The sequence below is a fragment of the Lepisosteus platostomus genome, chromosome 3, assembly GCF_059453375.1.
Source record: "Lepisosteus platostomus isolate fLepPlt1 chromosome 3, fLepPlt1.hap1, whole genome shotgun sequence".
Lineage (NCBI taxonomy): Eukaryota > Metazoa > Chordata > Actinopteri > Semionotiformes > Lepisosteidae > Lepisosteus > Lepisosteus platostomus.
In genome coordinates this window covers 17,442,862-17,458,461 of record NC_142613.1, presented here as the reverse complement: position 1 = coordinate 17,458,461, position 15,600 = coordinate 17,442,862, and the positions used below count along the sequence as shown (strand labels likewise).

Here is a 15,600-nt window from a genome sequence, read left to right as displayed (position 1 = left end):
CCTAGGCTTAAAACCAGCAATTATTTTTTGTTGTCAAATTGCTTTGTGTAACATGGGAAGCATCTTGTTCTGTAACTGTAGCCCTAATTTAACATTGTTAACATTAAGCCACTGATTGATAAGTGATAATATCAGTGAACCTGATTTATCAGAACACCAGAAAGGCTACAAATGAGAAAGTGAGAATCCTCCTATCAAGTTCATTTGATTCTGTTTCTCTGTTGTTCCATATAGAGCACTGCGCTCCAACTTACTCTGTGTGATATGTAAATCCGGCCAATCCTTTGGCATTTCCCTTCATATACTGGGAAGGAAGAGTACTGTCCTTGCTTTGGAATTCTGTGCGCACTCAGTTAGTAATGAGCAAGAGAAAAATCTAACATGCAATTAAGCACTTTTGGAGCACATGATGTCACATTTCTTCTAAATGCAAATAAAATATAAATGTCATTCACTATTAGTGAATAAAAGCTCTTTTTCAATACTGTTCACAATATGAACCCAAACAGTGTACACATCATGTATATTCTTTAATTAATGAGTAAAAGCTTTTAAAGGAAACATGACAGCAAGTGGCCAGTGCCCAAGCTCAATGTGCCAATAAGACATTTCTAACAAACAGCAAGATATCTGTAGTTGCTCTGGAGCTTATCACATCAAATGGAAAATAAAAAGCATTGCCAGATGTTTACTAGTTGATAGTTAATACAACACGTAAATGTTTCGATTATTCCCAAAGATAAAAGTAATAAAATAGACAGTCATAATACAAAGCAGGATACAATTGAACCAAATTAATTGCATAGCATTGCATTTCTGGTGCCGTATGAATATCCAAGTATTATACACTTGACAAAAATATTACTTAAAGGAAAAGAGAGTCTTACTGTTTAGTCACTTTTGACTTGATATTTTTATCCAGTACAATACATTTTATCAAGCTTACTTTATTCACTCCTACTTTGCAAGTTCCTTAAAACAGTCTCAGGAATTTACAAGTTCTTTTACACATAAGCCACTGCACCTAGTTACTTTAATTGCATTTTTGTTTGTTATTGCTCTCTGTGCTGTACCCCGATGAGCTTCTGGCAGGTGATGAAATAAATTACTCAGTGATCTCAGGCATGCTAGTGGGAGGCCTGCCTCATGTAGTTGGGAAGGTATGGCTCAGGATGAATGACTCATGTGACACTTCTGGACGGGCTTGTGTTTAGATTATCGCAAGCCAAATATGCTAGGTGGCATAAGCTCTGATGCTAAGTACAAAAATTAACTATTTATGACTCCTGTTTTTATAAATATCTCGTGTGTTTTTAAAGCAGGAAAATGTATTTAAAAAGTTTCAGCAGCAGCAAAATAGTGAAACAAAGGCAAAACAACCATCTCTCTAAGGCACTCCAGTTAGGTGGGTGTGCATACTCTTATTATGTATGATAAGTAATATGAGAGTGGAGGATGATGTATGACTATGATTTTTTTGCCAAAATGGGCTGCTGAGGGAATATGTGTTAAAATACTTCACAGTTTAAAAGTACATTTGCAGAAGATAATGGCAACTATACAGAAGTACCATAATCAAAATCCCTGTTCTCTCCTGATTGTCACTGCGGTGTCTGTATGCTAATCCCTCTCCTTCACTGAAAACTAAAGTCAGCTGTCAAGAAACAGTACAATTCTCTGGTATGGGGTTCACAGTGCATGGCACTCTGTGAAGTGTGAAAACTGTACTTTCAGTAGCAATATTAGATTTTAATTCTGCAGTTTTGCATGGGCATTAGTTTGGATGCCTTTATGTCTTGAAATCCCATTTTTTCCCTTACATGTTCAAGCAGGGACTGTCAGTGTGCAGAATTATATGTCCAAGATATGAGGGCATTTCAGTGTTCTCCTGTAAAGAGGTGAGGAATGCAACATATTATTATACTGAAAACATTGCATGAAAGAGGACTTGTCACAGACAGCATTCTATGAAAAAGGGCAGGATTTATACTGTGGAAAATAAAACTGATGCTGCAGCATGTGGGGAAAGTGAAATGAGTTATGTTTCCAAAATCAAGAATCAGATGCTTCTGCAGATGTACTGTATTTTAAGTACTGTATACAGCAATGGCTTTTGGGTTAACATGCTTGGTTAAGGGGCAGACCCCTGGCCAGAGGACAAGGACGGTCAGTCCCCCATTCAGAATGAAGACTTACCCAAGTGGGTAAGGTAATGCAAAATTAGGAGTTTTCATATGATATATACAGTGTATAACTAACATCAGAAATTATTATGAATTAGAACAGCTGGACAAAATTGGCTTATTTGTCATCATCCCTCCCAAACTGCAATTAAGAACTTCCATTTCATCTACTAATATGGATCACTTCATACATTTGTCACAACACATTTGTCACAACAAAGCTCACATGGAATTAAGAAGACCACAAATCATATTTTTAAAACACTTAATGAAAACATGGTGTTCAATGAAATCAGCTTTCGATTAAAATAATGTAAATCAAATAAGGACTATATGTATCCAATACTTTCTTTTTACAAATAAACTTTAGAAACATTAAGATACCGTCATAGTTCAAATATAGCTGACAAAAGTTAATTCCTATATTTCTTTGTTTCACAAAATACTTAGAAATGTCTTTCTGTTTCTCTATTTCAGGTACGGTATATCAGAAGTGTCACTAATCATTTTAAACTATGCACTTTTATGTTTCCACTGTATCTTTAAGCTTTCTACCCTTTCTGTTCTTTGATGTAACAAGGACAGTTCTAGACAAGGCTTCAGTTCAAGTAAGAAAAGCCTAAAGATCTTGAGGGGGGAAAAAGTATGGTTTTTAAAATTTATACACTTTCTAATGCCTTTGTTCTGAACTTGAACATCTTGAAGAAGTTTCTTCACTACTTTCTTTGCTTTGAGGACCATACAGTCCATTTGTCCTCCTGGTTTCCAGGCTTATTAATATGTAACAGTGTCTTCACTACTCAGTTCCATGCTTTAACTGCATGCAGAGTCATGGCTGACCCTAGCTAATCAATTGGCAATCTATATGGGTTTGACTGATAAAAGAGCCTATTAGATTTAAGCAAATTAAGGGACAGCACCAATGTCACCAGCTTATTAATCAGTATGTTTTGGTTCTATGTGTCCGAAATACCAACAAGTGTCTCCAGGGAAACAAATACATACAGTACCAGCAGTTTGTGAAACACAAGGTTTTAATGTTCAGGTAGTAAGCACTACATGGGGGACAGATTATGTTAATAAACTCATCATGCAATTTAATTAAATTAATATCAAACTAAGTAAGGGTTCACAGCAGTATTTTGTATTTGTGAATATATGAAATAATTCAAATAACAAAGTTTAAGTACTTCTTGTTTTCTAAATTATTTTTTTCACTTAATTATTCTCAGTTTATTGTTTTATCTTTATCAGTTTTACTTTTCTTCAGTAATCAAGAAATCTCATTACTGTATATGGGAAACATCTTGAAATGAATGCATTCTAATGACCTCCCTCTACATTTTGATTTGTAACATAAATGTTACAGCGCTAAATAATTCTATTGGGGAGGACATGACTAGGAAAAAACTGAAGGCCCAAAGAGTATTGACAAGCCAAATTCACAAACAGAGGTAGTTAAACCCTGCATGATAGAATGAAGAAAATCACTTTTGGGATTAGCTACGTGGTCCCATTGATCCTGCTGGAAGGAAGATGGGTCAGTGGCATATACAGAAAATGTATTTTGGCACAGCATGCAAAACACAGTATGGCCTAAAACTAGCTCAATAGAAAGCAAGTTAAGGCCTGGGGTGGCCTTTAGTTCTCAGCCATGGATCTTAATCCCTCTGTATGTATCTTTGTGATTGAACCTCCAAAAATTATTCTGAAAGTAAATCCCTTTAAAACAACATTGCAGCTCTTCCCAAAAACAATATCTTATTGCCTCTGCTATCATTTGGCACGCATTATAGCTAATTTATGAATGTCTTATATTTTTCAGCAGTGGTATGAAAGTACTTAGGATTCCTTTTATAACCTCCATGGCTAATTTCATTCAACTTAAACACACATACTCCAGCACATAGCACATGCTTTCCAATATGATTTTATGTGTAAATCAGCTTAATAAGTTTTCACACCATTAACTAAAAGGAAGCATGAACCACAGCCTATTTAACCAATGAGTTGTCACCTTTCATTTGCAAGGACGGTCATAAAAAGGCACATTTCAGAGCCATAAGAGTCATAATTAAAATCAACACCAATTTAACAATGTAAAATGTATGCCCTTAATGCTATCATAAACTTCGTGTTCCTTCTCCCCATCTTGGAAGATATGTTTTTATTTTTTTCTTTAGCTACCATGAGCAGCCACTAAGAAAAGGGTTATGTCACAACAGACAATTTCTTAGTCTTTGTATTATACATACAGAAAATTACTGATCAAGATATTGTTGCAATCCTCCCTTATTTATCCTAGCTTTGACTGCATGTAAGGAAGGAGGGACAGGAGAGCAGAATCACAGGCTCACCAGCATTTCTTGTCTTTTAATGGTTAAGCAGTATGTGTGCTTATCATGGAGGAGGGTAGAAAGCTAGAAAAAGAGAACACAGAAGCAGCTAGCAAGTATGCGAGGTAGAAAGGAAACTTCCCCCATTCATACTGTATGTATAGTGAGGGAGAAATTAAATAATGCTGAAAGAATGAATTGTTTTAAAAGTCTATAATTACAATAATTAAATCATTACCCTACACTGTAAAGTAATTAAACACACAATTAACATACACAGTAAATAATAATAATATCACCTGAGCACTTACCTTGTATAGCTGAAAACGCATCAGACAATATGCACAATTTACTACACATGTGCAAAACCAAAGCAAGAAAGCTCTAGTGGAGACTGCATTACATTTGCTCTGCACTATTCATCCACAGAAGGAACTTGCTGCACTACCTTCTCTATATGCATGTAACATAAACTCTATTTACCAATGTTGAAATGTTACTGTAGTGACTATACAAATACTCCAGTGGTCTTTACATGCATGTCTTTACATGGCAGTAAGGGCCACTGCACATTTTCCATACAGAACCTAACTGATAAAGGAGGCAAGGCCAGAAGTGAGTTTTACTGGGTTCTCTGATTAGAAAGGACAAATACTGTATACAGTAGTTACATTTCTAGAAATCTTTCAGAACTGTGACCTGGATCACAATGATCTGAAAAGTTAACGTAGGACATCATAGCATGGAAAATAACATGTAATAATTATTATTTAAATTCTTTCTTCTGGGTAAATGGTAGCTTCACTGCTAGACCCTGGATAATTCAAATGGTTTAAGATTCGAAATGAAGTACAAAAGATAATGTAGTGTCTATCAAACATGGGACTTAACATTGAGCAGTTTGTTCAGTATACTCACAAATTGATATTCATAAAGGGACTAATTAACAAAAGATACATTTTTATATTTTTTCAATTACAATTTCATAAGCTTTTACTTTGGTAAATGCAAACTTTCCTCATAGATGCAATAGGGTTAAAGGTTGTTATTTCTGTTTATTGTGGGGTTTTTGTATAGTAAGAGGAGAAAAAAATAAAGGTATGGATGTGGAAAAGATATACTGTATGTATCCTCTTACTTATACAGCAGACAATCTGCTACTTTTCACACTGTAAACATAGCACAAATAGAAGAGCTAAGGTATGATACTGTATGTAGTGCAGATGTAGCTTGCTGATAACATTGCAAGCACATAGGTTCTAGCTAATTACAAGGCACAGAGTTGTGTGGCTTACCATGCAAGCTCTGACAAACTGAACTTCTCCCCATCCTTAAGCCTTGGCAATGCCAGCATGATTGTGCCAGCCTTCTGGGAGTTTCTCTTAAAACCAGTTACAAATATAAAGCCCAAACATTCTGTAGGCTGTTGGTATTGCTGACAGAAACACTCCTGCATCCTTTAACCACCTGCAGGAGGAGGGCCTGAGTCAATGACATAATCTGGTTTCTGCTGGAAAATATTTTACAGTGGCTCCCTCAGGGATGCTTTATTGTCATACATATAATCTGAAAGCTGTATATAAGAATGTGCTCTCAAATCTACTAGGAGAGCTGGTATTGAAGTAATAGTAAAACTAAATATAACTATATTGATAATCCCTATGTAAAACCTTAACCTTAGGGTGTTAATTTAGAAAAAGAAAATCTTGGATAAATGCTTTCTCGTATAAAACATGTGAAAAATAGTTAAATAAAACAGATTTTAGGAAAAAAAGAAAGTTCAACTTACCGCCAGGAGGTAGAGTTATTGTTGTAGGACTGCTTATTACACATCCCTGGCTGTTACAGGCATTAACCTGAATAGTGTAGTTAGAATAAGACACCAATCCACCAATGGACACCCATTCCCCTGCCTCTTCACTGCTGTGCAGAACTTTGGTATCAGTCTTCAAAGAGTAGTTTTCAGCTGTAAAATAAACACAAGTGCTGGTAGTCCACTTACTGAGGATTCAGGCAAACGACAAGCTGAAACTGAAAAATGAATATTTGTTGTCTTGCATTAAATATCACATTAATATTTCCTCTATTGAAAACAACAACAGTATAAATAATTGTTTAGAATGATCTAAGGAGAACAAATGGGATGACTGCCTTAGGATGATAGGCAAATACTATGTTTATGTGTCACACAATTTATTATCAATGTTGTTCGTTTTTATACCAGTTGTGTGGTTAGGCCAGTAACAAGCGTTAGTTTGTTTGACAAAAATATTGTAACGCAACGGGGTTCAGGTGGGAGCTCTTGCCGCATCAGGTCAGCCCCCACCGTTGGGAACTCGAAACCAGGACTCTGGCGTCACTCAACAGGGACCCAGCCTGGTGAGCTAAAGAGAGATCTCTCCACAGCCCAGTGGCTGTGGTCCTGCTATTACAGAGAAGGGCGGTGACGTCACCGCACTGGTAAGCCGGCTCTTACACAGTGCCTGTCGGCCGTATGTGTTACAATATTATGAATGGGGCTGATATGTGGGGCTAAACGTTTTATGTAGAGGTCTAACATTACAAGACCTTTAAATCTCATCATCTCAATCTACTAAATTAGGGGTTGTTATATCCTTAGATTTATCTATAAAGAAATCAATTTCTTCACTCAAGTTTGTTGTTTTTTTACTAAATGCCTATGTTTACTAAGAATTATTACCAGTCACAGAACAAAAGACATGAATATGGTTTTTCAAAAACTGCAGTATATCTAAAAAATACTAATCACCCAGAATTCGCAGAATTGTACTCTAACCCAACTCTATATGCTTGGCCACTGCCCTCATTTCTGACCTCTGAACATCAGACAAGTGAAGGCAACTGTAACAGACTGAACTCTAAGCAGCTTCAGATAAGCAGAGATGATCCCAATAGCTGTTGCAAACTAGTAGATTTATTTAATAAAAATAACACAATGAAAACAAATTAACTTCTACACTGTAGTTTCATTCCAGTGCACCTACAGTATCTACATAAATGGGGACCTAGAATTGCTGGTGGTTATCCCATGCCTTCTTATCCACTTAACACCATAGAAATCAAGATAAACTCTGTCCAGATGAGCCAATGTAGCCAGGATATGGAATACCTACTGTACCTACTGTATACAGTATTTTTAGAAAATATGAGTAACTTTAAAGAGGTATTAGTTATCGTCAGCCTCTCTGTACCTCAAATTGTCTGAACATAGATATATTTTTTATATTGCATTTATCTATACATAGATAAACAGATATAATTTTTGGTTTTATTTCTGGTTTATCTATAGTGTTGATTAAAAGTTCGTGAACAATCTTCTTGAATCAAAGCCAGTCTATACAGATGCAGCCATTCAAAGTGCGCGGTACAGACATGTACCGGAGGTAATTGGCTACGGCGTCTCGCATCGTTACGCGCGATGACGCAAAATACCGCGGTACGTGATTGGTTGACCGACAGGGGCACTCGTGGTCCATTGGTCGGTCGTAGAAAGATTTACAGTAAATGTCTTTACTGTGCCTGTTTTAGCATTGAATATTTATACTGAATTTTACCACTGAAGGGAAATCTTAGTAGCTGAGCATAAAAAGAATAGGAGCATACTGTAACGCGTGTGAAGGCCATAAACGATATTAATTTTGGAACATAAACATACAGTATATGGCTGGTCTCGGTACTTTAAATAAAAAATACATACCAGTATTCCATTTCTCCCTAAACATTTTAAGCTTCGAAGTCTTTAACTAACGTGATACCGGAGTCAACAAGCATACTTTTAGAATTTGATTAAAAGGGAATATAATATGGAATCGCGTATCTAAAGAATTTAATAACGGTATGATTATATTCGTGTGCTGCGACAGGGCTGTGTAGGGCTGTTTCGCCTGCCTGTTCATGCGAGCTGTCTTGTAGCCTACTGGTCTAGCTGTGTGACTAACAACGCACAGGTTGTGTGTTCGAATCCAGCTGGTGCTGGACTTTTCTTTTAACAAACATTTCTTCGAAAAAATAGGTAAGCGATATTATGGACAATCAATTGACTTTTATATTTCAAAATATCGCAACATGATCGATATTTGCGATATTTTGAACATATCTTCCCTTCTGACAGCGGTTCCTGCTTCTATTGTGTGTGTGTGTGTGCAACAGAGTAAATTTTTATAGAGAAATGGAGGCTGGACAGTATGCGTTACAATATAAACATTTATATTGATTTAAATCGTGTTCTGATTTAAATCGCAAACGCGTGTTTAATTATGTGTTTTTTAATCATAATCAGGCTAATGCATTTCTACATTTTCTGTATGAACCAGCTTAGAGGTTCATACAGAAAGACAGCTTGTGTTTAAATTGAGTGTAAGGTAATTTATGCTTCTAAAGTCATGGTCAGCATTTATTATTGTACTGTGCTGTAAACTTTTTCTGTGCCTAGTCACATTATTTTATAGCGTTTTTATTGCGTTATTAAATCCGGTGGCGCTGTGTGTTAGTTTCCCGACTCCCATTATTTAAACTGCGACACTGATCATTCATCTCTAAATAAACTTTATTTTATATAGCGTTTTAAGCGAATAGGTAATTAGATTGCTCATAAACCTAATCGCTTTTTCTACATAAACACAGCGTGATTGCTCTCTGAAAATGCTTTTCCTTTATTTTTAAAGTAGGCTCAGATTTCAACTATAGATCGTATTATTATAAACTTTCTTGGAAAAATGTATTTTATGTAAACCATGTTTGCTATTAATTCATTTACGGCTAAAATACATTCATTGTCTTCCAATCGAGTCGAGTTGACATTGGAAGCCTGCCACACCCGGACTGTTAAACCAACGCATTAGCACGTCAAAGCCCATTGAGACAGTATTGGCTTTAGTATTCCCCCCCTCTCCCCTCAATTCAATTCAATTCAAGGTGTTTTATTTGCATGACAGATGGGTACAAGCAGTGTTGGGTATGTATATTGTAACGCTTACGGCAGACAGGCACTGTGTAAGAGCCGGCGCACCAGAGCAGCGCACCGAGGGAGCGTCTGCATTTATAACTTAGTTTTTAAAATTAGTCAAGCAATATGAAGCATCTCCTTTTACTTAGTGCCTGAGCATAAAAAGAATAGGAGCATACTGCAACGCGTGTGAAGTCCATAAACGATATTAATTTTGGAACTTAAACATACAGTATATGGCTGGTCTCAGTACTTTAAAGAAAACATACACACCAGTATTCCATTTCTCCCTAAACATTTTAAGCGTCGAAGTCTTTAACTAACGCGATACCGGAGTCAACAAGCATACTTTTAGAATTTGATTAAAAGGGAATATAATATGGAATCGCGTATCTCAAGAAATTAATGACGATATAATTATATTCATGTTGCAAAAGAACTGCAACGGACATAAAAACTCCCTTGCTTTTAACAGAGCGTTCCATAATTTCTAACTACGAAAATGCCAGGTGAAAGGATTTGTAAACATATTTTGTTAAAGCAAGTCAGTTTTTTCCGCAACACATAAAATACATTTTTCCAAGAAAGTTTAGCCTTTGTCACTAATGAAACCACTAAATAAAGACATAAATATAGAAATCTTAAGATTTGTTTTATTTAATGTTGGTAGCAGGATGAACTGTCAGAGTGTATATTTTGTCGCAGAGTTGCTTCAAGATGTTAACAGTGAAAAAGGTATTTAGAAATGAGTTATTTCAAGATGAAAATTTTCAGAATAATTGCAAATCTAGCAGGATAGAGAAAGCACAGAAAACTGGCAGTTAGATTGATCAGATTAGTATGAAAAGTCATTTAGCAAAGGGAATGAGAAGAATGACAAACTAGTATACTTTAGATCTTTTTTTCTGAACCAGGGAAAATCTGATCATGTTTCCCTATAACAATAATAAAAAACTTTATTTGATATATCACCATTAAAGGTGGCATCTCAAAGCAATACAGTAGATGTAAAAACAGATAAAAGGACCACAGAGTACAAAGTAAATGCATATAAGAAAGACAAGCAGTTAGAGGTGCTACCAAAATTAGAAAATGAAGCAGATACAGACACTAAGTCTTCTGAAAAGAAAGGTTCTGAGGTTAGATTTAAACTGGCCCTGGTGTGTGTGTGTTTGTGTCTGTCTGTCCTGTGATGGACTGGCGCTATGTCCAGGGTGTATTCTGCCTTGTGTCCGTCGCTTACTGGGATAGGCTCCAAATCCTCTGTACTGGATAAAGAGATTAGAAATGGATGGAAGTAAAGGCACTGTGTGGATGGAACTATACACAGTGTTAGAAACCCACTATGAAATGGCAGCATCTCACTGAGAATAAAATATTTTATAGTGCTGGCTTAAGGAAACAGCCTTTCCACCTCTCTTGCACATCAGTATCCATACCTAGTTATTTAAACAAATTGCCTCTAATTATAAACATCTTAATATGCTGGCTCTGTGGATCCGCATCAGCTATGTTTGCCCATTCCTTCAATTCATGTGCATCCAACACACAGTTCAACGCTAGCAACTACACAAAATCTAAAATATGAGCTCTACTTGCCACTTACAATACCAACAGTACCAGCTAACTTTAGTAGTGACATTTTCATGGATCTTTTTAACAATAAAATTTACAACATCAGACTTCAGACACAATTAAACAGGCCTCAAAAAAGTCTGGTACAAACATTTTCAGCATGGAATAAACCTTTACTTTAATGGTATAAACCTTAAATGGATTCATATTCTCAATAAGATTTGGTGCTCAGTAACATGACTTAGAAAATGACAGAAGACATACGTATCATGCTTATCCTTCTATTTTTCATAATCGTAAACTCCTTAAGGCAGTTACATTTTCTCTGTTCTGACCTGGAGTTACAGAGAAATTTAAATTCTAATAAGAGATTTGTAATGAGGAAAGTCATACCAATCACTCATACCAGGATTTGCAATTACAATACAAATACTTTCTTTCTGTATGTGTTTATTTTGCAGTTTGAGTCTATGGCATTCCTTTGGGGGTCTATACTCCAAGGCATGACTTTTTTATGGGAACATGACATTTTTTTAAAGTCTTTTAATGCAAGCTTCATATAAACCCTTAGCAGTGGTTACTGTCTGGAGCAGGTACTTGAATGGCACAGATTCATTGAAATTATTCAATTTCTTTTGAAAATATTTGGGATAATAAAAGAAGATGCTTCATATTGCTTGACTAATTTTAAAAACCAAGTTGCACACTCTGTTGCACACACACACACAATAGAAGCAGGAACCGCTGTCAGAAGGGAAGATATGTTCAAAATATCGCAAATATCGATCATGTTGCTATATTTTGAAATATAAAAGTCAATTGATTGTCCATAATATCGCTATTCTATTTTTTCGAAGAAATGTTTATTAAAAGAAAAGTCCAGCACCAGCTGGATCCGAACACACAACCTGCCAGTTGGTAGTAACGCACCTAGACCAATCGGCTACAAGACAGCTCGCATGAACAGGCAAGCGAAACAGCCCTACACAGCCCTGTCGCAGCACACGAATACCGTTATTAAATTCTTTAGATACGCGATTCCATATTATATTAGCAGAAAAGCTTAAAACTACCACTTTTTCACACGCTATTTCACATGCTAGTTAAATACTTCGATGCTTAAAATCGTTAGGGAGAAATGGAATACCGGTGTGTATTTTTCCTTTAAAGTGCCGATTCCTGGAATCTGACTGGCTGACACCCCTCTGAAGTGGTTGCATAAAATCTGGTTTACGGAAAAGAAAGCATTGATAAATACAAGTGTCTTTTAATACACTCTTTGCTGTGCTCTTGAGGATCCTTGTGATATTTTAAGCTCTAGTTGAATGATAGGTGTCGCATTTTAAATCATTTTCGTAGTTAGAAATTATGAAACGCCCTGTTAAAAGCAAGGAAGTTTTTATGCCCGTTGAAGTAAAACAAAATGCCTGACAAAGTATGGCTTGGACAGATTCCAAGTGCTTGTACAAATGTGCTAAAAAAATTATACTTTGAGTATACAGCTTGTCCAAAGTCATCCATTATTAATACTATTAGTAATATCTTCAGTAAAGGCTTTGATGCATAAATATTTCTGATAAAGGTAGGTTGTGTACTTTTGTCCAACTGAGCAATCTTGCTTTCATAAAATATACCAACATCTTAATGACTGATGATTAACATGCTGTAATACACAGTTCAAAATTAAAGGCTCAAATGCTGTACATGAGAGGTTAAGCTCCCCCTGGCGGTTTTACAAGGCGACACCGGATAGTTAGCCACGTGACACACGTGAACTGCGTGATACCGCGACACGCCCACCGGGGTATGCCGCGAAATACCTCACCCATTTTGAATGGCTGCATCTGTATATACTGGAAATATTCAGTAGGGTTTATAGTAACCAATTTCATGTCTCTTGAAACAAAATGATGTACAGTATGAATTAAACAAACAATGTAAAGGGGACAGGGGATGTGAAAAGTGAAACAGTTTCCCCAGTTTCTTTAGATAAATCAAGGTAATAATTAGAATCATGTGTTTAAATAATTAGGTAAATCTTACGTTCTGAGTTTGGAAGGCCCAAACCCATATCAAAATTGGAAATGTTTTGAGCTTGGTTTTCACGCTTTAAGAGTGTGGAAACAAGTCATGCCACTATCTAAGGAAATTTCTAAGAACCTCAGAAAAAGAGTATTGATGCTCATCAGCTTGGATAGGGTTATAAAACCCTTTCTAAGGATGTGGAGCTCCACCAATCTACTATCAGACAGATTGTACAAAAACTGGAGAAAGTTCAAGACCACAGTCACTCTACCAAACAGTGGTCATCCAACCAAAATCTTTCAAAGAAAAAACTGGATAATCATCAAGGAACTGCGGGACACTCTTGGCTAGTGTTACAGTTGATGACTCAACTATCAGAAAATGACTGAAGAATTGTGTTCAGTCAATACCAAGGAGAAAACCATTGCTTTCCAAAAATAACATTGATGCCCTTCTGAAGTTTGTCATAGAGCACATACAGTACATTAGCTAATCAACCAGGCTTCTGGAATAATGTTCTCTGAACAGACGATTTAAAGATAGAACTCTTTGGTGTTATGAGAAGCATAACAGTATGTTTGGTGAAAACCAAATACTGCTTCTGAACAGGAGAACTTCAACCCAACTGTCAATTATGGTGGTGGGAGTTTGATAGTTTAAGGCTTCTTTGCTGCCTCAAGACCTGGACAGCTTTCCATCATTGACAGAAGTACGAATTGTGTATCGTATCAGAAGATTCTAGAGGAGGAGGCAGGGCCATCTGCCCATGAGCTGAAGCTAAAATAATGGAAAAATGTGCAGAAATATCTATTGGTCCCACAATATTTCTTTTGGAGTTAGTTATACTACATAATAAATACTCTGCATAATACCCTATGTCTACATTTAGCACTATATCCCAGTTTATAAGTTGAAAAGAGCAATAGTCATTATTTGGCAAGTCAATGCTTAATTATGTTAATAAAATTAGATTTCTAAGTTGGCCTCCCTCCCAGCTGTATTTGATAATTGAAGTTTTGTAATAACATTTGCTCATTAATGTCTAGTATATAACCTTGATTATGCATATTTAAACTTAAGATGATTAAATAAAAGTTGATACTAAATGAAACAGGATTAAATACTCAGCTTTGTGAAGAAAAGCAGAAATTGGAGTAGATTATGAAAGCCTATTTTAAGAAACTCTCTTATTTGACAAATTACAGTAGTAAAAGAGTCATAATTTCTTTTGGTTGAAGACAGTATATCTCCTACTCACCTTTAATACATAAAGAAAGACCACTTTGTGCCCCAGTCAAAGGCTCTGAAAAGAATGCCCCAAATCACCCGTGTTCTACCACTAAGGCATATGTAACAGTTTAAAATTGATTTATGTTTATTGAAGAGAAAGAAAAAATGTTAATGTTAAACTTTTAACCCCTGCAAGTACACATAAGAAATCAAACTAATTTGTTGGATTATGATATATAATTAAAGGGTTAAAGTGCCACCTGCCTGAGCTTCTGAGAAAGGTCAGAAAATAAAACATCACAAGTTTCATCTAGTACTACAAGGAATAAATGTGCTGTTACATCCTATCTATATTCTGTAACACAATTATATTACAATTCAAAAATAAAATGTAATATTTTGAAGGCTCCACAGAAAGGAAACACATTTAACCTTAATATAACTAACTGTCATATACTGTATAAAGAAATGTAATTCGTAACCACTATTTCCAGCTGAAATTGTTAAACACACAAAATTCCCTGCTGAAAACCTGCATTGTGTAGCATTTATAAAATAAAAATATATAGTTAAAACTCAAAAATGAAATGAATAAGTGTAATAACATTTCTTTATTAGCCCTGTACAATTTCTTGCATTAGGAATTCATCTTTTCACATACCCCAGCTTTTCTCCATGGAGACACAGACAGGGAGAGAAGCTTGGGGTCAGAGCACAGGGTCAGCCATTGTACAGTGCCCCTGGAGCAGTTAGGGTTAAGGGCCTTGCTCAGGGGCCCAACGGAGTAGGATTCCTCTGCCAGCCGCAGGATTTGAACCAGCAACCTTCCAGTCACAGGCACAGATCCTTAGCCACAGAGCCACCACTCCGCCCTTGTGAGTGTGAGTGTGAGTGAACAAGTGTGAGTCTTGTTTAACAGAATCCATTTCTACTATAAATAAAAAGGATTTCATTCAGGCCCATCAGAAGCACAGGAGCAAAACTCAGTATGGTACAGTATGTGACCTGAGCAACAGCACAAAACCCATGACAGTGAGGCAAAAATCTATTCTGGCTGTTCACCAGCCTGGCTGTCACGACTGTAGTCCCTCCTCCTTAAGGGAGCTCCGGCTCTTTCACTTTGGATTTAATTCTGTGCACCTGATCCCTGTTCCCAGTCCACCTTAAAAGCCAGGCGCTGACGTTCATCCTGGCTCTGCACCTGGTTTCCGCACCATGCGAGTCCCGGACCTGGAAGCGCCTGGTCCCGTTCCCTGTCCGCCGGTTCCGACCCGGTTCATGGTTT

General features: G+C 36.5%; 1 protein-coding gene across 1 annotated transcript in view; it reads right to left on the bottom strand.

Moving 5' to 3' along the window:
- The window catches only part of ush2a (Usher syndrome 2A (autosomal recessive, mild)), a 427,426-nt gene that overhangs the window by 187,909 nt on the left and 223,917 nt on the right, over positions 1–15,600 (bottom strand). The window contains exon 38 of the mRNA XM_088624763.1: positions 6,309–6,485. Coding sequence (XP_088480889.1) covers positions 6,309–6,485 — 177 coding nt within the window. The remainder of the gene's footprint in view (positions 1–6,308; positions 6,486–15,600) is intronic.